The 26,243-nt window shown below is 67.3% G+C and overlaps 1 protein-coding gene and 1 non-coding gene across 2 annotated transcripts in view; one reads left to right on the forward strand and one right to left on the reverse strand.

Moving 5' to 3' along the window:
• Window positions 1-26,243, forward strand: part of RNF213 (ring finger protein 213) — an 83,684-nt gene that overhangs the window by 35,015 nt on the left and 22,426 nt on the right. Inside the window, 24 exon segments of the mRNA XM_029056803.2 lie at window positions 606-1,776; window positions 2,784-2,956; window positions 2,958-2,978; window positions 3,713-3,868; window positions 4,826-8,428; window positions 8,923-9,059; window positions 9,614-9,709; window positions 10,143-10,261; window positions 11,281-11,418; window positions 12,196-12,323; window positions 13,420-13,567; window positions 14,389-14,530; window positions 15,424-15,615; window positions 16,236-16,381; window positions 17,724-17,878; window positions 18,818-19,027; window positions 20,363-20,544; window positions 21,718-21,838; window positions 22,820-22,920; window positions 23,028-23,210; window positions 23,962-24,131; window positions 24,365-24,464; window positions 24,988-25,099; window positions 25,728-25,941. Coding sequence (XP_028912636.1) covers window positions 606-1,776; window positions 2,784-2,956; window positions 2,958-2,978; window positions 3,713-3,868; window positions 4,826-8,428; window positions 8,923-9,059; window positions 9,614-9,709; window positions 10,143-10,261; window positions 11,281-11,418; window positions 12,196-12,323; window positions 13,420-13,567; window positions 14,389-14,530; window positions 15,424-15,615; window positions 16,236-16,381; window positions 17,724-17,878; window positions 18,818-19,027; window positions 20,363-20,544; window positions 21,718-21,838; window positions 22,820-22,920; window positions 23,028-23,210; window positions 23,962-24,131; window positions 24,365-24,464; window positions 24,988-25,099; window positions 25,728-25,941 — 7,918 coding nt within the window.
• TRNAP-UGG lies at window positions 12,887-12,959 on the reverse strand. Its single transcript has one exon. It is a non-coding gene; the product is annotated as a tRNA-Pro (tRNA).

A 26,243-nucleotide genomic window follows, 5' to 3' on the forward strand; every position in this document is an offset into this window, starting at 1 on the left:
CATTTTACGGCGAGGTCCCCGAGGCACAGCGGAACGAGCCCGGGCTTCGGGGTCAGAGGTCACGGGTTCGAATCCCGGCTCTGCCGCCCGTCAGCTGTGTGACCGTGGGCCAGTCGCTTCACGTCTCCGGGCCTCGGTCACCTCGTCTGTAAAATGGGGGTTAACCGTGAGCCTCACGTGGGACGACCCGATGACCCCGTATCTCCCCCGGCGCTTAGAACGGTGCTCGGCGCCTAGTAAGCGCTCGACAAATACCAACGTTATCATCGGTGCGAGCGTTGTGAGCCCCCCCCCCCCCCCCCCCCCCCCCCCCGTGGGACAGGGACCGGGTCCAGCCGATTAACCCGTGTCCACCCCGGCGCTCGGCACGTAGCAAGCGCTCGGCGGGTCGCGTGAGTATCGTGATGGAGGCGATCCTCTCGGTTAGACCGGAGGCCCGTCGGACGGCAGGGACCGTCTCCGCCTGTTGCCGGCTCGTTCGTTCCGAGCGCTCAGTACAGCGCTCCGCGGATAGTAAGCGCTCAATGGATACTATCGAATGAATCCTCTCCGCGGACGGTCGGCTTGTCCAAGTTTCACTCTCTCCGCCTCCCCCCCCCCGCTAGGTGTTCTGCAACGTCCAGAGGCTGGCCCAGGCCTTCATCAACCTGCACTCCTCCGGGAACCTGCTGTTCAGAGCCTGGTCGGCGTCGGTGAGCTGCTGCTCCTCCTCCTCCTCCTCCTCCTCCTCCCGGAGCGAGGCCCGCGTCGACATGGACTTCCAGCTGGAGCCGGTGGGGAAGCTGAGCGGGCGGGGCGAGGCGGGCGAGGTGCTGGCGGCCCTGTGCAAGCAGATGGAGCGGTTCCTGGACCAGTGGAAGCGGGTGGTGGCCCGGAAACGCGCCGGCCACTTCTACCTCAACTACTACAGCGCCGAGCAGCTGGTCTACCTGGGCCGGGAGCTGAGCGAGGAGAGCCCCTCCGAGGCGGCCCTGACCATGCTGTCCTTCATCAAGGACGACTGCAACAAGTACGACCTCCTGGAGGCGGCCTCCGGGGAGCCCCCCGCCGCCGGCCGCCCCGCCGGGGCCCCCGCCGCCCCGGTCCCGGTGCTGGCCTCCGGGGCGGACCTGGGGACCGAGCTGAGGGCGGTGTGGGAGGCCCACCTGGACGGGACGGGCGCCTTCCTCCCCGACAGCCTGGACCTGGACGCCCTGGGCCTCCGGCTGGCCCGCCTGGCCGCCCTGGCCGGGCCGCCCGTCCTGCGGGACCTCCCCGGGGGCCTGCGGGCCGGCCGGCCCAACCTCATCCTCTGCCCGCCCGCCGAGGTGCTGGCCTCGGCCCTGGCCGTCTACATGGAGAGCCCCGGGCAGCCGCCGCCCTCCTACGACGAGGTCCTGCTCTGCTCGGCCGAGACCGGCTTCGAGGAGGCGGCCCTGCTCCTGCGCCGCTGCCTGACCCCGGGCTACGGGGGCCGCAAGGTGTACAGCCTCCTGAACGCCGACCAGCTCAGCTACGACGTCGGCTGCCGTCTGGAGGAGCTGTTCCAGGGGCTGCGCGGGCGGCCCCACCGCCGGGACTATCGGCTGGTGCTCGTCTGCAGCGGCGAACGGGACCACTGCTACGTCCCGTCCGCCTTCAGCCAGTACAAGGTCCTCGTCACCCCGCAGCGGCCGGCCCGGGACATCCGCGACTACTTGGCCCGGCACTTCCACGCCCCCCGGGACCGGTCGGCCGCCCGGGTCTTCGAGGGGCAGATGTGCGTGGGACTCGTGACCTCCGAGAGAGCGGGAGTCGGTAACGGAGCCGTCCGTCCGTCCGCGTCTCCGTCGGGCCCTGCCCCGGGCGGCCGGGAGAGTCTGGAGGGTCGCGGGGGACGTGATCCCCGCCCGTGGGGGAGGCGGTCGGTCAGTCGTGTTCACCGAGCGCCCGGGAGCGTACCGTACGGCCCCAGGCGGACACGTCCCCCGCCCGCGACGAGCTTACGGTCTCGGGCGGAGAGGGAGACGGACGTTAATAGAAACGGATGAGTGCCAGGTAGAAGCAGCGTGGCTTGACGGAAGGAGTCCGGGCTCGGGAGGCGGAGGACGTGGGTTCTAATCCCGGCTCCGCCGCTTGTCTGCCGGCCGACCTCGGGCCGGCCGCTTCACCTCTCGGGTCCTCGGTCCCCTCATCTGGCATATGGGGATTTTCCAGTCCGTGAGCCCCACGTGGGACAACCCGATCACCCCGCGTCTAGCCCAGCGCTCAGAATCGGCGCTTGGCACGTCGTAAGCGCTCAGCAGATGCCGCCGGTATTTTTATGTCGATGTAATTCTGCGGGGGGCTGAATAGAGAGAGCAGGCCGGGGCGGTGCGGAAGGGGCCGTGGTGCTTCCGAAACAGTAACCGTGTGCCAGGCGCCGCGCCAAGCGCCGGGGTGGATCCAAGCTCATCAGGTCGGACACGGTCCGTGACCCACGTGGAGCCCGCGGCCCTCTCCCCGTTTTACAGATGAAGGAACCGAGGCCCTGAGAAGTGAAGCGACTCTCCGGCGTCGCGCGGGCGGGGATTAGAAGTCGGGTCCTTCCGACTCCCAGGCCCGGGCTCTGCGCTCTGGGCCGCGCTGCCCTTCTACCGTGCGGAGCCCGGTACCGAGCCCTCGGGAGAGCACGGTAGCCCCAAGGTGGTAGACGCGATCCCTGCCCACCGCGAGCTTCCGTTCTAGCGCCGACAGGCCGCCTCCCTGGGAACCGTCGGCTCGCCCCTCCCGTTTCCCCCGCGACTGCCGAGGCGAGGCTTAATCCACGTCATTTCCCGTGCCAGGAAAGTCGTTGTACGTGAAGCGGCTGCACCAGAAGTTGCAGGCGAAGTTCCCCGATCGGGACGTGCCTCTGAAGACCATCCGACTGATCGAGCCTAAGGTGGATGAGAGCAAAGTGCTCCGGTCCCTGCTGCCCTTCCTGAGTGCCAAGTACCAGAAAAACCCCATGATCTTCCCACCTGGACGTCACCCCCTCGGTAAGCGCCCCCGGGCCCGGCCGAACGCTCTCCCCCTGGGGCCTCCTTCCCTGCCCCTGACGGATCCGTCGGTGGTATCTGTCGAGCGCTCACCGCCACGGTCCGGCCCGCACGCTCCGCTCCTCCGATGCCAACCTTCTCGGTGGCCCTCGATCTCATCCGCCTCGCCGCCGACCCCTCGCCCGCGTCCCGCCTCCGGCCCGGAACGCCCTCCGCCCTCCAGTCCGCCAGACGATGCCCCCCCCCCCACCTCCTTCAAAGCCTTATTAAAAGCCCATCTCCTCCGAGAGGCCTTCCGCGACGGCGCCCTCCTTTCCTCTTCTCCCTCTCCCTTCTGCGTCGCCCCGACTCGCTCCCTTTCTTCATCCCCGCCCCCCCGCCCGGCGCCGCAGCACTTAGATCCGTATCATTTCTACTGTCTCCCCCTCTAGGCTGTAAGCTCGTCGCGGGCGGGGAATGTGTCCGTGTGTTGTTGTAGCGCCCTTTCCCGAGCGCCTAGTAAGGCGCCCTGCCCGCGGAAAAGCGCTCGAGCGAATGACCGAACGCTACGTGCGGGACGCCGGACTGGGCGCTTGGGAGCGTCCAAAGGGCAGGGCTCGGCGGATCCGTTCCCCGCCCAAGCGACCCGGCCGCCGGGCCGATCCCCCGCGGGGGGGGGGGGGGGGGGGGGGGGGCGCGTCTGCGGGCGGCGAAGGCGCCGTCCCACGTCGCCTGACGGCCTTCCGCCTCCTCAGGTTCAGAGCGGCGTCTGGGAACTCCTCTTCAAGCTGCTGGTCTCGCGGCACCTGATGGACACGAATGGGAAGATGTGGCTTCGGCGGGAGCACCACCTCTACGTCATCGAGATCCTGGAAACGGCCCCGGGGACCCCGGAGAAACCGTCCAAACGGGTAGGCGGCCCGGGGGGGGGGGATCCCGGAGGAGACGGCGGGACCCCCACGGGCAAGGCTTCTCGAGAAGCGGCGTGGCCTCGTGGCTGGGGCCCGGGCCCGGGAGTCAGGGGGACCCGGGTTCTGGTCCCGGCTCCGCCGCTTGCCTGCCGTGAGACCCTGGGATGGTCACGTCGCTTCTCCGTCCCCCGATCCCCTCGCCGGTCACATGGAGACCAAGACCGTGAGCCCCACGTGGGACGTGGACCGCGTCCAACCCGACGACCTCGAATCTGTCCCAGCGCTTAGCCCGGTGCCTGGCACCCGGCGAGCGCTCAACAGATATGAAAACTGAAAGGCGGCGAGGGGATGGACCCGGCGCCAAGATCGGTTCCCCCGCGCAGGTTCTCAGTCCCGAGGTGTCCGGGCCGGAGTTCTTCCGTCGTTTCGGATGGGCGATCCCGGCTCGTCTCGGGAACCGAGCGGGCCCGGGAGGCGGGGGACCCGGGTTCCCGTCCCGCCTCCGCCACGTGCCCGCTGTCCTCGTTTCTGCGGGCCCCCGTCTCCTCCTCCTCCTCCTCCTCGGGCGGGGCACCCCCCGTGGGGCGGGGACCGTGTCCGGCCCGATGGGCCGGTTTGCGCCCCGGCTCCCGGAGCGGCGCCTGACGCCCGGCGAAGGCGTGACGGGTTTTTCGGTTCTTTTGCGGCGTCGGTTAGGCGCTCGCTGTGCGCCGGGTGCCCTTCTAAGCCCCGGGGTGGATCCGAGCCGACGGGGAGGGACGCGGTCCCCGTCCGCCCCGCCCCCCGGGGCCCAGGGGGCCTGATCCCCGCGTTACGGATGAGGGAGCCGAGGCCCCGGAGGGGGAGCGCGGCGACCCGCCCGAGGTCAGCCGGCGGGCGAGCGGCGGAGCCGGGACGGGGACCCGGGCCCCGTCCCCCGGGCCGCCGCCCGACCCCCGCGTCGCCCTTCCTTTTCAGACCCAGCCCGGGCCGAGGTTCAGTTTCCCGGACGTGTTCCCGAAGGTCACGTGCCGGCCTCCCAAGCAGGTCCTGGAGATGCAGACGGAGGCGGGCCGGCCCCCGAGCCCCCGGAACCCGGGGATGGACCCGCGGAAGTTCCGCAGCCAGCCCTTCCAGCGGGCCTTCCAGTACCTGCGGCGCTTCGACCAGGGGCGGGACCTGGACGGGTTCCGCTACGCGGCGGGCTCCGTGGAGGGCACCCCGAGCGAGTGCCTGCGGCACCTGCTGCTGCACTGCGGGGTGATGGACCCCTCGTGGGCCGAGCTGCACAACTTCACCCGCTTCCTCAACGTCCAGCTCCGGGACTGCGAGGCGTCCATCTTCTGCGACCCCCGGTTCGTCGGCGACACCCTGGCGGGCTTCAAGCGCTTCGTGGTGAGCTTCATGATCCTCATGGCCCGCGACTTCGCCACCCCGTCGCTGTCCTCCTCGGACCAGAGCCCGGGCAGGCGGGCCCCCGAGCCGGACGGGGTCCCCGAGGAGGCCCCGGCCCCCTTCTCGGTGCGCCGGAGGTGGGAGTCGGAGCCTCACCCCTACCTCTTCTTCAACGACGACCGCACGTCCATGACCTTCGTCGGCTTCCACCTGCGGGAGAACGCGGCCGGGGGCGTGGACGCCCTGAGCCCCTCGACGGGGCGGGTCATCAAGGGGGACGTCATGAGCCGGGAGCTGTACGGGGGCCTGCTGCTGCAGAAGGTGCCCTTCAACGTGGACTTCGACGCCCTGCCCCGCCACCAGAAGCTGGAGAAGCTGTGCACGGCGCTGGGGATCCGGTGGGCCCTGGACCCCGACGAGACCTACGAGCTGACCACCGACAACGTCCTGAAGATCCTGGCGGTGGAGATGCGCTTCCGCTGCGGGATCCCCGTCATCGTCATGGGCGAGACGGGCTGCGGGAAGACCAGGCTGATCCGCTTCCTGACGGAGCTGCGGCGGGGCGGGGCGGAGGCGGAGAACCTCCGGCTGGTCAAGGTCCACGGCGGGACGGACGCGGCCCTGATCCACGCCCGGGTCAGGGAGGCGGAGGCGGCGGCCCTGGCCAACCGGGCCCGGCACGGGCTGGACACGGTGCTCTTCTTCGACGAGGCCAACGCCACCGAGGCGGTCGGCTGCATCAAGGAGGTCCTGTGCGACCGCACGGTGGACGGGCGGCCGCTGGAGCGGCACTCGGGCCTGCGGGTCGTCGCCGCCTGCAACCCCTACCGCCAGCACCGCCCCGAGACGATCCGCCGGCTGGAGGCGGCCGGCCTCGGCTACCGGGTCCGGGCGGAGGAGACCACGGACCGGCTGGGCTCCGTCCCCCTGCGCCGGCTGGTCTACCGGGTCCACGCCCTGCCGCCCGGCCTCGTCCCCCTGGTCTGGGACTTCGGCCAGCTGGACGACGCCACCGAGAGGCTCTACGTCCGGCAGATCGTCCAGCGGCTGGCCCGCGGGACGGGCCTGCCCCCGGCCCGGCTGGGGGCGATGGCCGAGGCGCTGGCCGCCTCCCAGGGCCACCTGCGGCGCCGGGGCGGGGGGCGCGGCTACGTCAGCCTGCGGGACGTGGAGCGCTGCGTCACCGTCTTCCGCTGGTTCCTGGAGCGCAGCGGCTGGCTCCTGGACCGGCTGGAGGCCTCGCCGGGCCCGGGCCGGGGCGGCCGGCCGGACCCCGTCCTCTGGTCCCTGGTGCTGGCCCTGGCCGTGTGCTACCACGCCTCCCTGGAGGAGCGGGACAGCTACTGGCAGGCCGTCTGCCCGCTGCTGCCGCCCGGCCCCTACCGGGAGGCGCGGGCCGTGCTGGAGGAGATCGACCGCGTGCAGGACCTCTTCCTGCGCGGCGTCCCGCTGCGGGGCAACGTGGCCAGGAACCGGGCCCTGAAGGAGAACGTCTTCATGATGGTGGTGTGCGTCGAGCTGAGGATCCCCCTGTTCCTGGTGGGCAAGCCCGGCAGCTCCAAGTCCCTGGCCAAGACGGTCGTGGCCGACGCCATGCAGGGCCGGGCGGCCTACTCGGCCCTGTTCCGCCGGCTGAAGCAGGTCCACCTGGTCTCCTTCCAGTGCAGCCCGCACTCCACCCCGCAGGGCATCGTGGCCACCTTCCGCCAGTGCGCCCGCTTCCAGCAGGGCAAGGACCCGCGGGAGTACGTGGCGGTGGCGGTGCTGGACGAGGTGGGCCTGGCCGAGGACTCGCCCCAGATGGCCCTCAAGGCCCTGCACCCCTTGCTGGAGGACGGCTGCGTCGACGACGCCCCGGGCCCGCGCGAGAAGGTGGGCTTCGTGGGCATCTCCAACTGGGCCCTGGACCCGGCCAAGATGAACCGGGGCCTCTTGGTGGCCCGGGGCAGCCCCGGCAAGAGGGAGCTGGTGGAGAGCGCCCGGGGCGTCTGCGGCCCGGACGCCCTGACCCGGGAGCGGGTGCGGGGCTGCCTCGCCGCCTTGGCCGAGGGCTACGAGGCCGTCCTCCGGGCCCAGGACAAGGAGTTCTTCGGCCTGCGCGACTACTACAGCCTGGTCAAGATGGTCGCCGCCGCCACCGGGGCCTCGGGCGGGCCGCCGGCCCCCCGGGACGTCGCCCGGGCCGTCCTGCGCAACTTCAGCGGCAAGGACGACGTCGACGCCCTGGCCCTCTTCGCCGTCCGCCTGCCGGAGGCCGGCCGGCCCGAGGAGCTGGGCGCCCTGCGGCTGGTCGGGGAGAACATCCGCGGGGACGGCCCGGGGGGCGGGGGCGCCGACCACCCCGGGTGCCGCTACCTCCTGGTGCTGACCAGGAACTACGCGGCCCTGCAGATCCTCCAGCAGGCCTTCTTCCGGGAGGGCCCGCCGCCCGAGGTCATCTTCGGCTCCGGCTTCCCCCGGGACCGGGAGTACGCCCGCGTCTGCCGCGACATCAACCGGGTGAAGGTCTGCATGGAGACGGGCCGCGCCGTGGTCCTCCTCAACCTCCACGGCCTCTACGAGAGCCTCTACGACGCGCTCAACCAGTACTACGTCCACCTGGGCGGCCAGAAGTACGTGGACCTGGGCCTGGGCACCCACCGGGTCAAGTGCCGGGTGCACCCGCGCTTCCGCCTGATCGTCGTCGAGGAGAAGGAGGTGGTGTACGCCCGCTTCCCCGTCCCGCTGATCAACCGGCTGGAGAAGCACTACCTGGACCTCAGCACGGTGCTGGAGGCGCGGCACCGGGAGGCCGCCCGGGAGCTCGAGGCCTGGGCGGCCGCGTTCGCCGCCCTCCGGCCGGCCCGGGCGCCGCCCCGCCGCGACTACGGCCCGCCCGACGTCTTCGTCGGCTACCACTCGGACACCTGCGCCTCCGTGGTGCTGCGGGTGGCCGAGAGGCGGAGGCGGGAGGCCGCCGGGCCCCGGGAGGACGCCCCCGGGCTGGCCGAGGAGGCCCGGCTGGTGCTCCTCGACTGCGCCACCCCCGACGCCGTCGTCCGCCTGCCCGCTTCCAAGCTGGACCCCCGCTCCGCGCGCTCGCTGGCCGAGGAGTACTTCCGCCGCCAGCGGCACGGCTCCCTGGCCGACTTCCTCCGGGCCGACCTCCGGGGGATGGGGGCCGGCCGCCCCGCCGCCTTCACCGAGGTGATCCGCCCGGGCCGGGGGCGGCGCGGGGCGGCGGGGGGCTCCGTCCGTCGATCCGTCGGGCGTCTTCCTCCGGCGCCGGCTGTGGCCGGGGCACCGGACTGATCGGGGGGGGGGGGGACAAAATCACGGAGCTCTTAGACCCCCACCCCCCCCCCCCCCCCCACCCTCCCCCGCCCGCGACGAGCCCGCGGTCTGGAGGCGGGGACGGACGTCGCTACGAACGGAGAGACGACGGACGTGGACGGGGGCGCTTCGGGGCTGGGGGCGGGGGGCCGGGTCTTTCCGGCCGTCGGTGGTGTTTACTGAGCGTTCGCTGTGTGCGGAGCGCTGGACCGAGCGCCTGGGGGAGGACGGATTCCCTGCCCGCGGGGAGGGGACGGCGGAGGGGGATGCGGACGAGCGGGCCGGCCACCCGACGGAGCGGCTCCGGGGCCGAGGGGGGGGGGTCCTTCTTTCAGTCGAGGGACGGTCTTCGGCCCCGCTCTCTCCAGGTCACCACTTTCTCCCGGCTGCTGACCGGCGTGGACGCTGATTCTCTGGAGGCGGAAATCGGGGACGGGGCTCAGAGACCTCGCATCTTGTCGCTGCAGCAGTTTGACACGGAGTACTCGTTCCTCAAAGAGATCCGGTGAGGCGCCGCCCGGGGTCCGTGTCCCCCCCCCGCCCCCCCCCGGCCGCGTCCCGCGGGGCTCGGCGGCGTGCGGGCGGCTCGCGGCTTGTTCCGCTCGGCCCGGGACTCCCCAGGAGCCGAGAAGGAAACCCGCCTCCCTCTTCGGCCCCGGTTCACTCCCCCCGGGTCCCCGTGCCGCCGCGCCGCCGCCTTTTTTCTCTTTTTCAAATGGTATCTGCTACGCGCCTACCGCGGGCCGGGCGCCGTACCGAGCCCTGGGGTACGCGCAAGGTGACCGGGTCGGACGCGGTCCGTGTCCCGCGTGGGCTCGCGGTCTCCGTCCCCGTTTGACGGAGGAGGGGATCGAGGCCCGGAGAAGTGAGGCGATCTCTGCCCGGGGTCACCCGCCGGGCGGGCGGCTGAGCCCGGATTAGAACCCACTTCCTTCTGCCGCCCAGCCCCGGGCTCCGCCGCCGGGGCCACGCCGCCGGGGGGGACGACCGGTCGGAGAATTTGGGTCCCGACCCTCGGGAGACCAGAGCTCACCCGGGGCCCCTGCCCGTGTCCTTTAGCAACTGCCTGGACCCCCCGGAAGGAAACAGAATCCTCATCGTTCAGACGGACTTCGAAGACGGGTCGCAGAGCGCTCAGCTCATCGCCTCGGCCAAGTAGGTGCCGCGGGCCGACGGGAGGGCTCGGCGTCTCCTCCCTGCGTTCGGCCTCGGGCAGGGGGATTCTCAGGATGGAGCTCTGTTGTTCGCGAATGTCTCCGACGAGATCCGTTAAGCATTTACTGCGTACTGAGCACCGGAGCGGATACGGGATCATCAGGCTGGGACCCCGTCCCTCACGGGGCTCGCGGTCCTGGTCCCCATTGTGCAGATGAGGGAACTGAGGCCCGGAGAAGCCAAGTGACTTGCCCGGGGTCACCCGGCGGACGGGCGGCGGAGCCGGGATCGGAACCCCCGTCCTCGGACGCCCGGGCTCTATCCACCGGAGGCCGAGAGGGAGAAAGGAGGCCCCGCGTTCCGGCGGGACGGGACTCGGATCCCATCCGGAGCCGTGTAACGGGAACCTTCCTCCCTTCCCCTCCCCCCGTAGGTACTCCGTTGTCAATGAAATCAACAAGGCGGAGCTGACCGGGGGCTGCGTCTCCGTCTATTTCATCACCAAACTCTCCCGGGCCGAGAGTGGGACTCCCTACGTGGGCTTCCACGGAGGTAGGGTCTCGCGCCAAGACGTCGTCTCCCCCCCCCCCCCCCCCCCCTTCCCGACCGAAGGCCGATTTTTTTTTTTTTTTTTTTTCTTTCTCGTGTATCTGTCAGGGGCTCACTACGGGCCGGGCACTGTACTGAGCGCCGGGGTAGTTACAGGGCGAGCGGGTTGGACGCAGTCCCCGTCCCACGTGGGGGCCGCGGTCTCGATCCCCCTTCCGTAGAGGAGGGATCTGAGGCCCGGAGAAGGGGAGCGACCCGTCCGGGGCCGCCCGGCGGACGGGGTGGCGGAGCCGGGATTAGAACCCGGGTCCTCCGACTCCCAGGCCTCTGCTCTCTCCACCAAGCCACGCCGCTTCCCGTAGATGTCCTAGACCCGTGTATCTCGGGAGCTGCTCGGTCGATTCCGTCGATCGCCCGCTTAGGACTTGCGTTGTCCCTCCGTCCGTCGCCTCGGGGAATTAAAAGCGACCTCCCGGCCCCCTCGCTAAAAGCGGGAAGACGGGGCCGGCCAAGCAGGGAGTCTTCCTCGGGGTCACGTGGGATAAGCACTCGGGCGCCAACCGCCGGATCGCCGGACCCTTGTCGCCTAATCCCGAGCGTTGGGAGGGCAAGGAAGATCGCAGCGCTGGGAAGGGCACCGGGGCGGGGAAGGGCTCTGCCGACTTCCCGGTGCTCAGTACGGGGCCGTGCACGCAGAGGACGCTCAGTAAGCCCCACTCCCTTCTGCGTCGCCCTGACTTCCTTCAGTCGTGGTGACTGAGCGCTTCCTATGAGCGGAGCGCCCTACCGAGCGCCCGCGTCCTTGGCCCTCCCCCACGGCGCTTCCGTCCGGCCCCGTCGTTGCGTTCATCGGTGCCGCCGTCCGGCTCCCCTCCCCAGACGGCGAGCCGGCAGCGGGCGGGGAGCGTCGCCGTCGACCGTCGCGTCTCACTCTCCCGGGCGCTCAGTCCGGCAGATCCGCGCACAGCGGGCGTTGGGCCGCCCCGACCGAGGGAACGGATGAGGGGTTCTCCTCCCCCCAGGGCTCTGGCGGAGCGTGCACATCGACGACCTCCGCAGGCCCACCTTCATGGTCTCGGACATCGAGGCGCTGCAGAACGTCTCCGTCAGCCAGTTGTTCAGCCGGCAGGAGGACGAGCCTCGAGGAGCGGTGCCGGAAGGTACGTCACCTCCCGGGATCCTCGCCCCTTCCGGGGGGGCAGGGAACGGGTCTCGTTATGCTCCGCCCGCGGTGAGCGCTCGATAAATACGGTCGGACGACCGCGCGCGCTGACGCTCGCCCCGTGCCCGCGTGCCCGGGACTTATCCTGTGGTCCGTTTCCCCTTCTAGACCGTCGGCTCGTGGTGGGCGGGGAAAGCGTCTACCGACCCCGTTGTAGCGTACTCTCCCGAGCGCTTAGTACCGTGCTCTGCGCGCAGTAAGCGCTCGGTACGCGCCGGAGGGCGGGGATCGAATCTCCTAACTCTGTTGCGCTCTCCCGAGCCCCGAGGGCGGGTCTCCGCACCCGGAGGACCCCCGGCTCCTCCGGGGCAGGGATTGTGGCTAGAAATCCTGTCGGGCCACCCCGGCCGCTAGGTACGATGCCGTGCGCCCGGTAGACTGTAAACTGCATGAGGGGAGGGGTCGCGTCTACTAACTCTGCGCCCGGGCCTTGCATGGAGACCGTATGCCGTTGGAAGGCAGGGATCCCCCCCCCCCCCCCCCCCCCCCAATCTGCCAACTCTCGTGCTCTCCCGAGCCCTCAGTACGCCGTCCCGCCCGGAGTAGGCGATCGAGAAACGCTCCCGACGGACGGACGGGTTGCCTCCCCGTCAGGACGGGGGTCCGGGAGACGTCCGCGAAAGCCAGGCCGGGCGTCGGGCCGACGGAGCGGGATCCCAGCCGGCCCCGTCTCGTTGGCGGAGCCCGAGCCGTGATCCCCTTTTCTCCCCTCCAGCCGAAAGCGACCCCGCGGCGGGCACGGAGACCGGGCCGGAGGGGGGCCGGGAAGCGGAGCTCGGAAATCCGAGGGAAGGCTCCGAGGAGAAGGCGGAGGAGGGGCCCTCGGAGATGCAGAGAAGTCACGTAAGCGCCGCCTCGCGTCCCCCTCCCGTGGGGACGTTCCGCATCCCTTGTCGCCGTCGTCTTGTATTGCGTCGTATGGCGTATTGCCTATTGTGGCGCGTCGCCGTTATCGGTAATAATGATACCAGTGTGACGACGACGACGGTATCGAGCGCTTACCGTCATCGTCGATGATGCCGGTATCTGTTAAGCGCTTGGCGCGTGCCGAACGCCGTTCTGAGCGCCGGGGTAGGGGCGAGGTGATCGGGTCGTCAGAGGGCAGGGACCGTCCCCATCTGTGACCGATTCGTCCGTTCCAAGCGCTTGGTACGGTGCTCTGCGCACAGCAAGCGCTCGGTAAATACTGTTGAATGGAAGGTCGTGCCGCGTGGGGCTCGCCGTCTCCGTCCCCGTTTTACGGATGAGGGGACCGAGGCACGGAGAAGCGAGGCGACTGGCCCAAGGTCACGCAGCAGACAGGTGACGGGGACGGGGTTAAAACCCACCACCTCTGACTCCCAAGCGCGGGCTCTTGCCGCTAGGCCAGGCCGCTTCTAAAAAAAAAAAAAAAGTCGAGGCTGCACGGGCCCCGGCGACATTCGAACTCGTGATCCCTGGTTTCCAAGACCAGCGCCCTAACCCCTGAGCTACGGAGCCGGACGTTCCAACGGCGCGCAGGGAGCGTGGCTGCCGACGCGGCGGCGCTCTTCTCTCCCTGGCGTCTGGTAAGCGCTCGATAAATGCGATCGATGGATCGATCGTGACCCGGGGCGGCTAGGACTAGGATCCCCTCTAGACTGTCGGCTCACTGCGGGCAGAGGACGCATCTACCGACTCTGCCGTACTCACCCGGTAAATAGCGTCCAACGGGTGAACGAACCGTTGTCCCGCTGGACTCTCCCCAGCGCTTCGCCCCGCACGCGGTAAGCGCTCGAGAGATAGGCCCGACCCTAAATGCGACCGTACGAGAACCTCCCGGGCGTCGGCCCCGCAGCTCGGCCCGCAGACGTCTCTTCCCGAGCGGCCCCGGCCAGGCGAGGTGGAGCGGGGTTGCCCCGTACCGGGGGGCGGGGGGGGTGGGGGGCTGACGGCGGCTGGTCTCTCTGCCGCCGGACAGGCGGAGGTTCTGGACACCACCGTCCTCCTGCGGAGCTGCGTGCAGAGCGCCGTGGGCATGCTCAGGGAGGAGGAGGGGGCCCCCAGCCGCTCGCCGCGACGCCTAGAGCTGCTGCTCGGCCTCCTGACGGAAGAGGACGGCCCGCAAGGTGCGTAGCCCCTTCCCTCCCCCTCCGCCCCGGCTTCCCTCGGAGATCTCTCTGGAGGAACGGCGGCCGCCGGCGTCGCGCGCGGCTCTGGAGGGCGGAGGTGGGCTGGCCCCGAGGCGTTCGGTAAGGACGCCTTCATCTGTTTTTGAAAAATTCGGTCGTATCGAGCGAATACGGCGTGCAGAGCACTTGGGGGAGTACGCCCTTAACAACGGACTCGTTCCCTGCCCCCGCCGAGCGCCGTCCGGTAGGCGCTTACTAGGTGCCGGCCGCTGGACTCAGCGCCGCGGCAGATCCGGGAAGCCGCGCGGCGGCGTTGGAAGCGCGCTGGCCGGGGGGGGTCGGAAGGCCGTGGGCTGTAATCCCACGTCCGCTGTACGACGGCGGGCGAGTCGTCTCGCTTCTCCGTGCCTCGGTGACCTCCTCTGTCAAATGGAGAGGGAAACCGTGAGTCCCCCGGGGGCCAGGCGACCGGGTCCGACCCGATTTGGTCGTATCCCCGCCGCCCCCCCCCGGCGCTCAGCCCGGTGCCCGGCGCCTAGTGAGCGCTCGACAGAAACCGACGTCATCGTTCTCACCGTCAGAGCGGCACGAGCCCGTCGGGTCGGACCCCGCCGCCGTCCCTCTCGTTCTCAATCCCCCCTCTTGCAGACGAGGCCCGGAGAGTGAAGCGACCTGGCCGAGGTGACACGGCAGACGGAATCGGAACGCGGGTCCTTCCGACTCCCAGGCCCGGCCCGTCTGCGCTGGGCCGTGCCGGCCTCTGGCGTCCCGGCGTCCTGTGCCTCTGTCCCCCCGCTCACTTTCCTGTTCTCTTCCAGCTTCGTTCTTGCGGGTGGCCAAGACTCGCCTCTGCGCCCTCCTGAAGAACCAAGAGGAAAAGATTTACCACTACAACGTGAATGAGTGGGTGGCCAGGGAAGCCTTCAACCAAGACGCCCTGCAGGAGGCGGGGACTTTCAGGCACGGCGGGAGAGCGGGATCCGTCGGTCCGTCGGTCCTCGGCCGTCGGCATCTGTTCCGAGCGCTGGGGAGAGGACGGTTCAGCGGGTCCTGTCTCAATCCTGGCCCTTCCCGTTGGACCGGGAGCATGGGGAATGAGGCGTCTTTGAGCACTTTTTCCCCGAACCCGGCCCTTCCAGGGAACCAGTTGAGAGCAGTCAGTCGACGGCGGGTATTTCTCGCGCCGCCATTACGTGCAGAGCACCGGGCTGAGCGCTCGGGAGAGTCCAATCCCACGGAATTGGCCAGGAACGAGCTTCCCGTCAGCGGTTCTTCCGAAGAGAACTCTGCAGGGGGGTGATGATGATGATAACGTTGGTATCTGTCAAGCGCTTACTACGTGCAGAGCACTGTTCCGAGCGCCGGGGTAGACACAGGGGAATCGGGGGGGGGGGTCCCACGTGGGGCTCGCAGTCTTCCTCCCCATTTTCCAGTCGAGGTGACTGAGGCACGGAGAAGTGAAGTGACTCGCCCACGGTCACCCAGCTGACAGGTGTCGGAGCCGGGATTCGAACTCATGACCTCCGACTCCAAGGCCCGGGCTCTTTCCGCTGAGCGGCGCTGCTTCTCGTGGTGGTGATTGCGGAGAAACGGCCGGGCCTAGCGGCCGGAGCCTGGGAGTCGGAAGGTCGCGGGATCTGTCCGCTGCGTGTCTTCGGGCGAGTCCCGTCACCTTTCTGGCCCTCGGTCACTGCGTCCGTCGGACGGGGATCGAGACCGCGAGCCCCCGGGGGACGGGGCCCGTGGCCCACCTGACTGGGTCGCGTCCGCCCCAGCGCTCGGAACGGTGCCCGCACGTAGTGAGCGCTCAGCTAGCGCGGGGGTACAGCCGGGCGTCTTCTCCGTCCCCGCAGGAACAGCCTGTGGAAGCGGGTCCAGAACGTGGTGACCCCTCTCCTGGCCAGCGTGGTGGCCTTGGTCGACAGAGACCGCAATCTGGATTTACTGGTCTGCCCGGAGTCCCCCGCTTGGGTGAGAAGTCTCTGGATGTTCATCTTCGGCAACGTGAAGCTCCTCGTGATCCCGTCCGTGGCCGTCAGCGGTGGGTGAGTGCCGTGGCCTCTCCGAGGACGATAACGCCCACGGTCGTGGCGTCTGATCGGCGCCGGCCCGGCGCCGATCGTGAGGGCGAGCGAAGTATCGGTCGAGGGTCTGCTCCGCCCTGGTGACGATTAAAAGAACGGTGGCATCCGTTGAGCTTTCATTCTCCGCCGATCGTAACTGTGGTGTCCGCGGAGCGCTTCCCCGGGGCCGATAACGAGAATGGAAGCAGCGTGATCTGGCGGCCGGAGCCCGGGCCTGGGCGTCGGAAGGACCTGGGTTCCCATCCTGGCTCCGCCCCTTGCCCGCTGGGTGACCGCGGGCAAGTCGCTTCACTTCCCTGGGCCTCGGTTACTTCGTCTGGAAAGCGGGGATCAAGAGTCCCGATTCCCCGGCCGTGCGGCTCCGTCGCGCCGGCCGGGGTCTCCCAGCTTCTTCCCCGAGGGAAGACCGGGGGGCCGGGGGGGGGGGGATTCGCACGGCGAGGCTCCGTCCCCGGCGCGCGGCACGTAGCAGGCGCTCGACGGATACCGCGGTCACGATGACGATTCCCGTCGTCGACGTGGACGGAAGAATCCGTGGCCGTGCCCTCCCGTAAGCCGTCTGTCCGTTTGCCCCCGGCCAGGTCGGCGACGTCCAGGGCCCCGCTCCTGGTGCAGAACGACATGAAGCTGCCCGAGAACGTCTGCGACCGCGTCCCCTTCAGCTGGAGAATCAAGGAGTACCTGGAAGAGCTCTGGGCGCAGGCCCGGTACATCTCCAACGCCGAAGGTCAGGGGCCGCTCCGCCCGACCGCCCCGTCGGCGGTCGGGCGCCCGCTTTGTGAGGAGCACTGTGCCGAGCGCGGGGGAGCGGGTAGACGCAACCCGTGCCCCGGGGGAGCTTCGGACCTGGGAGAGATAGGACAGCCGGTCGAGAACGGTTAACGGAAGGCAAGCTGGTCGAAAGCGTCGTAGGCGGCGGCGGCGGCAGCGATAGAGAAGCAGCGTGGCTCAGTGGAAAGAGCCCGGGCTTTGGAGTCAGGGCTCATGAGTTCGAATCCCAGCTCTGCCACCTGTCGGCTGTGTGACCGTGGGCGAGTCGCTTCACTTCTCTGCGCCTCAGTTCCCTCATCTGTAAAATGGGGATTAAGACCGTGAGCCCCACGTGGGACCACCCGATTCCCCCGTGTCTACCCCAGCGCTTAGAACGGTGCTCGGCACACAGTAAGCGCTTAACAGATACCGACATTATTATTATTGTTACCTGGCGGCGCCCGTAGCGTTGGGCGGAGCGCTGTACTGAGCGCCTGGGGTGGTACAGGCAGAAGCGGTTATCGTCGCCAGCGTGATTCCAAAGCTTCCTTTTTGCTTTCTGTTCCTTCGGGTCAAAATCTCTGCCCTTTCGGGATCAGATTCCCCTGCTCCTCCTGGATCGGATTCCCTTGCTGCTCCTGGATCGGATTCCCCGCTCTCTCTCGCCCCTCTCTAAGCCCCAGGCTTCCCGGAGGCAACGGTCTGACCGGAACCATGGGGCCGCGCCACTTCCCATCTAAGGGTGACCTAGAAGCCGCCTGGCCTAGTGGCCAGAACTCGGGCCTCGGAGCCAGAAGGCCCTGGGTTCTAATCCCGCCCCTGCCCCTCGTCTGTTGGGTGACCTCGGGCAAGTCGCTTCACTTCTTCGGGCCTCAGTTCCCTCATCTGGAAAACGGGGATCGAGACCGTGAGCCCCACGTGGAACGACCACCTTCTGTCTACCCCAGTTGTATCCCAGCTCTGCCACCTGTCGGCTGCGTGACTCTGGGCAGGTCACTAAACCTCTCTGGGCCTCGGTTCCCTCATCCGTAAAATGGGGATTAAGACTGCGAGCCTCAAGCGGGACAACCCCATTAGCCTGTAGCTCCCCCAGCGCTTAGCACGGTGCTCTGCACATAGTAAGCGCTTAGCGGATACGCACACTATCATCGTTATTGGAACGGGGCTCGGCGCGGAGTAAGCGTTTGACAGATACCGTCATCGTTAGTCCCGTTGTTGTTAATGATAAAGATGGTGACGGGTGTCATCAGGCGGAAGGCGGGTTTGCGGAACGCCCCGGTCCTCATCCCGTGCGTCTCTTGGGGCTTCTTCCCCTTCAGGCTCGGCGGAGAAGTTTGTGGAGATCTTCGAGCAGACGCCGCTGGGCAAGTTCATCTCCCAGATGAGGGAGGAGGAACGGCGGGGCCTCCTTCACGGCTACCTCAGAGACTTCCTCCTCTTGACGACGAGGGTGGCCACTTGCGACGAACTACGGGTCGGTGTGGGCGGAGGGGCCGGGGCGACCGGGGGCGGCAGCCGGGCCGTCGGTTGAGCGCCGACCCCGCGCCGGGCACCGAGCGCTGCCCTGGAAGCGCCAGGTCAGACCCGGGCCCTGTCCCACGTGGGCTGCGCGGTCTGAGGGAGAAAGATAATCGTTCGGTTCTATCTGGTGAGCGCTCACTGTGTACCAGGGCACTGTATTAAACGCTCGGGAGAGGACGGTACGTCAACGGGCAGGCACGTTCCCCGCCCACAACAAGCTGACGGTCTAGAAGATCCGGTCTAGGGTATCTGATCCCCCCCCCGTTGTACGGATGGGGAAGCCGAGGCCCGGAGAAGCAGCACGGTGCCGCGGATGGCGCACCGAGTCAGAAGGCCGTGGGTTGTGATCCTGGCTCTGCCACTCTTCTGCTGTGTGGCCCTGGGCGGGTCCCTTCGCTCACCTGGGCCTCGTCTGTTAAATGGGGATTGAGGCCGAGAGCCCCGTGCGGGACGGGGACCGTGTCCGACCCGATTTGCTTGTTTCCACTCCGGCGCCCAGTTCGGTGCCTGGCGCTTCGTACGTGCTTAGCGGACACCACGGCGATTTATATCGGTAGCCCAGGGTCGCCCAGCAAGCGGGCGGCAGAGCCCCCGGCGCCGGCCCAGGCCTCCCGATTGGCAGCCCGGGACTCTTTCCACCAGGCTCCTCGTTTCCCCGCGGACCGTCGTCGTCTCGTCGGGCCCGGGGGCCTCGGCGAAACCCGCGGCGGGGACGGTCTCGGGAAAAGGGCGCGACCGACAACCCGTAGCCGGGGGTTACGTCGGGGGCGGCGGCTAACGCGGTCCCGTAGCCCGTCCCTGACCGTCCCGGGCTCTCCCTCCCCCGGGCTCCCGGGGAGCGCCCGGCCCGACCTCGTCGGGGGTCTTCACATCTGCCCTTTCACCCTTCCAGTTTCTGCTGGTGGCCCTGTCGTCGGGCCTGGAGCAGCTGAAGGCGTCGAAGAGCCCGGAGGAGGAGCTTTCCCTGCCTTGGGTGCACCTGGCCTACCGGCGCTTCAGGAGCCGCCTGCAGAACTTCTCTCGCATCCTGGCCGTCCACCCGCCCGTGCTAGACGCCCTCAAGGGAGCGGAGGACAGCCATAACCTGAGCGGCTCCGAGATGGTAGGGCTTTCCCGGAAGGTTCGCGGGAACCCGGGCCCGCGGCCTGGCGGGGCCTGGCGGGGAAGCCGTCTCCGTCGGTCCGTCGGGGCCGCTCCCCCCTCAGCCCCGGCCCCGCCGCTCGTCTGCCGGGGGGCGCTGGGCGAGTCGCTTCCCTTCTCTGTGCCTCGGTTACCGCGTCTGGAAAATGGGGATTGGGACTCCGAGCCCCGTGTAGAACGGGGACCGGGTCCAACCCGACCGCCCCGTATCTACCCCGGCGCTTAGGCCAGGGCTTGGCAGGCGGCGAGCGCTTAACAGGTGATAGCTGTGGCGTTTCTTAAGCGCCTGCTGTGTTCCGAGCACTGCGTTAGGCTTCGTTACCGTTACCGTGATTAGAAAAGGAAGTCCGATCCCGACACGGTGGCGCCTTTTAATGGTATCTGTTAATCGCCTACCGTGCGTCAGGCGCTGGATCGAGTGCTGGGGTAGACGCAAGAAGATCAGGTCCCACACGGGGTTCTCAGAAGCAGGAGAGAGAAGAGGGATTGAATGCCCATTTTAATAATAATAATAAAGTCGGTATTTGTTAAGCCCTTACTACGCGCAGAGCACCGTTCTAAGCGCCGGGGGAGACGCAGGGTAATCGGGTTGTCCCACATGAGGCTCACAGTCTTAATCCCCATTTGACAGATGAGGGAACTGAGGCGCAGAGACGTTAAGTGACTTGCACAAGGTCACACGGTGGACAGGCGGCGGAGCTGGGAGGAGGACACGGGTCCTCCGCCTCCCGGGCCCGAGCCGTCGCCACTAGGCCGAGCCGCTTCCCCGGAACACGGCCCGTGTCCGAGGGGCGTCCGACGGAGAGCGGACCGTTGGCGCGGTCTCGATTCCGGGATTGGGGCGGTGGGGGGGGGGGGGGGTGTGATGTGTTAGACCAGGCGCGTGGTCGTTGGTTCATTCGTTGTCATGTTTATTGAGTGCGTACTGTGGGCGGGGCACTGTACTAAGCGCTTGGGGGAGGACAGTACGATAATAGACAGACGCATTCCCTGCCCACAACGAGCTCGCGGTCTAGAGGGGGAGGCGGACGTCGCTATGCGTGACAAGTACATTTAATTAAAGACGTATAAATGAGTGTCGTGGGGATGGGATGGAGCAAGCCAGGGCAGAAGGGAGAGGGAGAGGAGGATGGCTTAGTCAGGGAAGGCTTCTTGGAGGAGCCGGGCCTTGCGTAAGTCTCTGAAGGGGGCGGGGGGGGGGGGGGGGGGGGGGAGCGAGACGGCCTGGAGATGTGAGAGAGGGAATCCGCCCCAGCTCCCGCGTCGTTTCCCCTTCCCAAACGGTCTGCCCGCCCAGGCTCTGGACGTGCGCGCGGCCCTGGCCTGTGTGGAGATGTTGAGGGACGGCGTCCTGAAGCCCAGCCCCAAGGCCTGGTTGCGGGCGGTGAAAAATCTGCGCATGCCCATCGAGCTCGTCTGTTCGGAGGGCCACTTGCGAGACGGCGGGAACGTGTGCGAGGTTCTGCTCCGGAGCGTCAGGTGAGCGCGTGGGCCGGTGTCCTCCCGCCTGCCCGGCTCTTGTCTCGCCAGAGAGCGACCGGGGCCCGCTGGCCTGTCCTCGGTGTGGACTCTCACGGGCCTCCAGACCCGACCGGTCTTCTCGCCCGAGACCGTCTTCTAATTTGTAACGGGACGCAGCAGGCGCGGCCCGATAGCTGGGATCGAGACGAGCCCGTCGAGTCGGACACGGTCCCCGTCCCGCTCGGGGCTCATAATCTCTCTCTCTTCAGGCGGTATTAAGGGCCGGCTACGTGCCGGACACCGTCCCGAGGGCTGGAGTAGATATAAGCTAATGGGGTCGGACACAGTCCCTGACCCGCGTGGGGCCCGTGATCTTATTTTGGTGGTGTTTACGGTACGACGTGCCGACTGCGCGCCGGACGTCGTTCTAAGCACCGGAGTAGATATAAGCTGATCAGGTTGGATACGGTCCCACGGGGGGCTCACGGCCTTAATCCCCGTTTTACAGATGAGGCGCGGGGGAGTCAAGTGACCTACCCCGGGTCGCGTGGCAGAGCCGGGATCAGAACCCACGTCCTCCGACGCCCGGGCCACGCCGATTCTCCCCTCTGGAGCAGAGGTCCCGGCAGCGTTGACCGTGTGCCGGGCACTGTGCCAAATGCTGGGGGCGGATACCTCCCCGGGGCCCTCAGACTAAGAGGCGGGACGGTCCGGACAACCTGTCCCCGTTTAGCGGAAGGGGGTACCGAGGCCCAGAGAGACCAAGGGACCTGCCCGAGGTCCCACAGCCCGCCGGGGGCTGGAGCCGGGACTGGGACCTGGCTTCCGATCCGTGGGGGCCCCGGCGATATTTACTGATGGGGCAGATGTTTATTGGGAGAATACAAGACTGTAAACTTGGTTAGGCGAGATTCCCCGTCCACGAGAGGCCGACGGTCTTCCGGGCCCGTGCTCTTGCCACGAGGCCGAGACGAAAAACAATCTGAAGGGATCCGCTCCGGGTCCTGACCTATTCGCAGACGGAGACCCCGGTCTGTTTGGTCTTGGCCTGTTTCGTTGTACCGCTTTCTCTCCCCGCTTCCCCCCCACGAAACCTGGCCCGGTGAGGCTCTCCCCGCTTCCCCCCCCCCCCCCGAAACCTCGCCCGGGGAGGCTGCGGGCCGACTGACCGTCGCGATTGCCCGCCGGCAGGACCCAGTGGAATCAAGTGTTCTCCATGGCTCTGTTCGTGGAACATGTCCTGCTGGGGACCGAGGCTCGGATTCCAAAGCTGCAGGAGCTCGTCAAGGATTACGTCTCCCTCCTGGGCAAGGTGGGTCCCCTGCAGTTATTCGATCTCCCGATCGGTCGGTGGCGTTCCCTGAGCACCCACCGCGGGCGGGACGCTCCGCTGAGCGCTTGGGAGAGTATAACGCAGCCCGGCCGGTAGAGACGGTCCCCGCCCACGAGGAGCGTACAGTCCTTTTGGGGGGGGGGGGGGGGGGGACCGACATCAGGTCAGCGGTAGAGAGGGGAAAGAGTAGAGCGGAAGGATTTGTCTGCATCCACCCCGGCGCTTCGTACAGCACTCGGCAAATAGTAAGCGCTTAATAAGTCCCGTCGTCGTCGTCGTCATTACACGGGCCTCGACGCCGTGGGGCCGGGGTCTGCTTCGAAGCGCCGAGGGGGTCCGCGGTCGAGTGCGTAATGATACCAACTGTGGTATTTAGGCGCTTACTCCGCGCCAGGCACTCTCCCGAGTGCCGGGTCAGATACGAGATGACCGGGTTGGACGCGGCCCCCGTCCCACGCGGGGCTCACGGTCTTCATCTCCATTTTCCAGATGAGGTAACCGAGTCGCAGAGAAGTGAAGTGACTCGCCCGAGCCCACTTAGCAGACAAGCGACGGAGCCAGGAATAGGACGCGGGGCCTTCCGCCTCCCAGGCCCGGGCTCTAGCCGTTGGGCCACTGCTCTCCTGCGCGCAGAGCGCTGTATTGAGCGCTTAGCGGAGTTAAATAGAACAGTGACCAGGCACGTTCCCCGCCCTCAACCAACTGACAGTCTAGAGGAGGAGACACAGACGTCAATAAAAAAACCAAAAACGAGAACGTGCGGGTCCTTCGACTCCCCAGGCCCGGGCTCTCTCCGCCAAGCCTCCCTCTCGGCGGACGGGTCCGTTAATTCTGTCGTATCTCAGTAGAGCGCTCCGCACGCGGTCAGCCGCTCGGTAAATACCGTCGGTGGCCCGACCGACCGGAAGGTCGTTGCCCTTCCTCGCTCCGATTCCCCAACGTTGCTCCCGTCCCGTCCAGTGCCTGGAGGACGACTCCGACGTCAAGACGTTGAAACCTTTCACTGCGGTGATATCCACCCTCTGTCGGTGCAAGGAAACGGTCAGCCAGGCCTACTTCCGGTGAGACGTTCCGCCCTCGGGCCCCCGGGGTCGGGGGAGAGCTCTGTGTCCTCCCGCGGCGGGGACACCGAGCCCCCTCCCAACCGCCTCTCTTTTTGGGCTTCCAGGTATGGCCTGCTGCCCTGTCCGATCTGTCTCGGGGACCCCAAAGAGCCAGTCTGCCTGCCGTGCGACCACGTGTTCTGCCAGCAGTGTATCACGTGGTGGATGACCCCGGGACAGCTGACTTGCCCCTACTGTCTGACGGAACTGCCGGACCGGTTCGCCGTCACCGTCTCCGGAGAGCACAGGTATCCGCCCGCAGGTGAAGCGGCGCGGCCCGGTGGACGGGGCCCGGGAGTCGGGACACCCGGGTTCCGTTCCCAGGTCCGCCGCTTGCCTGGAATCGTAGATACCGTTGACGGTTATCTACGCCTCGTTCTCAAAGTAATAATAATAACGTTGGTATCCGTTAAGCGCTTACTACGTGCGGAGCGCCGTTCTGAGCGCTGGGGGAGAGACGGGGCAACCGGGTCGTCCCACGTGAGGCTCGCGGTTAATCCCCGTTTTCCGGATGAGGTCACTGAGGCCCAGAGAAGTGAAGCGACTCGCCCACGGTCCCCCGGCTGACAAGTGGCAGAGCGGGGATTCGAACCCAAGCCCGGGCTCTTTCCACTGAGCCACGCCGCTTCTCTAGGATGATAGAAAGTACATAGAATAATAATAATTGGGGTATTTGTTAAGCGCCTGCTGTGTACCGTGCGCTTTGCCAAGCACCGGGGGAATGCGAGCTACACACAGTCCGTGCCCCACGTGGGGCTCACGGCCTTCATCCCCGTTTTAACGGATGAGGTGACTGAGGCCCAGAGAAGTCGGGTGACGGGCCGGACGGCGGAGCCGGGACCGGAACCCGGATCCTTCTGACTCCCAGACCCGCCCGCGCCGCTCCCCGACAATATCCGTGGCTTATTTTCTCCCACACGCTTCGTCCCGCACCCGGTCAGCGCTCGATAAACCGACCGGTCGACGGATGACTGTCCTTTTTAACCCCCCGCCGGGCAGGGCCGCCTTCACCGAGCACGCCCAGTTTCGTCAGATGTGTAACAGCTTCTTCATCGACCTGGTCACCGGCATGTGCTTCAAAGACAACGCTCCGCCGGACAAGGAAGTCATCGAAGAGCTGCTCTCGCTGCTTTTTGTCCGCAAGGAGCTCCTGAAAACCGTCCCGCAGCGTGAGTCCCCGCCTCTCCATTCCGCTCTCTCCCCGTCTCTTCTCTCAGAGTCGTCGGCCCGGCCCGGCCGCTGCCGGTCTCCCCGTCCTCTCCCCGTCTCGCGTCCCGGTCTCGTCTTTCAACGTCGTCGTCCCATCCCGGTCTCCCCCCCCCCCCCCCCGCCTCCCCTTTCACCGTCACCGTCCCGCCGCACACCCCGCGGCAGACGGGACGCTCTTCCTTTCTGGTTTCAGGAAGCGCCGAGTACACCAAGACCCTCTCCCCTTTCGACGACGTGGTGGATAAAACGCCCGTCATCCGCTCCGTGGTGCTGAAGCTGCTCCTGAAATACAGGTGATGGCGGCCGGGCGGCCTTTTACTTTCTGTGGTGGTCGCGGGGCGCTTACCGGCGGTCAGACCACCGTTCGCGTAGATCAGAGTTCATCAGGTCAGACACCGTCCCGGCCCCTCGGGGGGGGCTCACGGTCTAAGCAGGAGGAAGAACGGGGATCGAATCCCCGTTGTTCAGTGGAGGAGACCGAGGCCCGGGGACGTCAGAAGGACCCGCCTCAGGTCACACGGCAGGCAGGCGACGGAGCCGGGATTAGAACCCGCGTCCTCCGGCGCCCGGGCCCGGGCTTTCCCCACTCGGCCACCCCGCCTTCGGCCTGAGGAGACCGGAGCTATTCGTCACCGATCGGATCCTCCGGATCCGGCCCCCCGCTTGAGTCCGGTCGACCGCGGGAGGTGTCGATCGTTCCGCCGATCGACCGGTGGCGTTTACTGAGCGCTTACCGTGTGCGGGGCGCCGTGCTAAGCGCCATTCCGTCCCCGGGGTTTCGGCCGTCGGTTCTGAGGACGCCCTTGTTTCCCGCAGCTTCCACCACGTGAAGGAATTTCTCCAGGAGTACCTGTCCCAGATAGAGAAGAAGCCATTCTTGGACACGGACAAAACCGAACTCTATTCGCTCTTCATAAACTGCCTAGAGGTGAGATCTCACCCCCACCAGCCCTCTGGGAAAAACGGTCGGCGTGGCCCGAGGGTTAGAGCCCGGGCCTGGGAGCCGGGAGGCCCTGGGGGTTCTAATCCACTTGTCCGCTGTGCGCCCTCGGGCGAGTCGCTTCACTTCTCTGGGCCTCGGTTCCCTCGTCTGTCCAATGGGGATGAAGACTGTGAGCCCTCTCTGGGACGAGGGACGTGTCCAACCCGACTGGCTTGCGTCCACCCCGACGCTTACTACATTCATTCATTCAGTAGTATCTTTTGAGCGCTTACTGTGGGCAGAGCACTGCACTAAGCGCTTGGAATGGACAGATCGGTAACAGATACGGTCCCTGCCCTCTGACGGGCGCACGGTCTAATCGGGGGAGACGGACAGACAAGAACGATAGCGATAAATAGAATCTAGGGGACGAACGTCTCGTTAAAAACAATAGCGAATAAGCAGAATTAAGGAAGCACTTAAAAACTACCGTTTTTTTTTTTTTTTTTTAAAAAAAAAAAAAAAAAAAGGACGGTGGAAGCGTTGACGGGGAGGGGGAGATTGAGTTAAGCGGAGTTTTGGTGCCGGCGGAGAGCCCTGACCGTTCTTGTCTGCCCCCGCCCCCGGCTCCCAGGACTCGATAGTGGAGAAGGCCGGCTCCCGCTCCCCGAACGACGGGCTGAACGACCTGAAGGAGGAAGGCCTTTTCCTCCGGATCTGCTCCCCTCTGCGGGAGGGCACGGGGGTCGTCTCCGAGGCCTCGGTGGAATACCTCCAGGAGGCGGCCCGGATCCGCCTCTGTCTGGCCCGAGCCGCCGACCTGCTCTTCCAACAGCACCAAGATCCAGGCAGGTTCCTGACCTCAGTTCTCCCTTTCCTTCGAGACCCCGGGGCTGCTCTAGGTTGAGCGCATATTTGCCGACAGACTAACAGTAATAATGACGATGATGGTACCTGTCGGGGGCCTACTGTGTGCCAAGCACTGTTCTGAGCGACGGCCCCCCCCCCCCCCCCGAATGAAAAATTCCCGGGGTGGGTTTACCGTGATTTGCCCGGCGGTTCCGTCCCCGAGCTCGTTTTCACCAATAAGAGGTGACCGGGAGGGGGGAGATCTCTGCCCCCGACCTTCACGTGGTTGGCTGAAAATTCC

Source organism: Ornithorhynchus anatinus, unplaced genomic scaffold, assembly GCF_004115215.2.
Source record: "Ornithorhynchus anatinus isolate Pmale09 unplaced genomic scaffold, mOrnAna1.pri.v4 scaffold_264_arrow_ctg1, whole genome shotgun sequence".
Classification (NCBI taxonomy): domain Eukaryota; kingdom Metazoa; phylum Chordata; class Mammalia; order Monotremata; family Ornithorhynchidae; genus Ornithorhynchus; species Ornithorhynchus anatinus.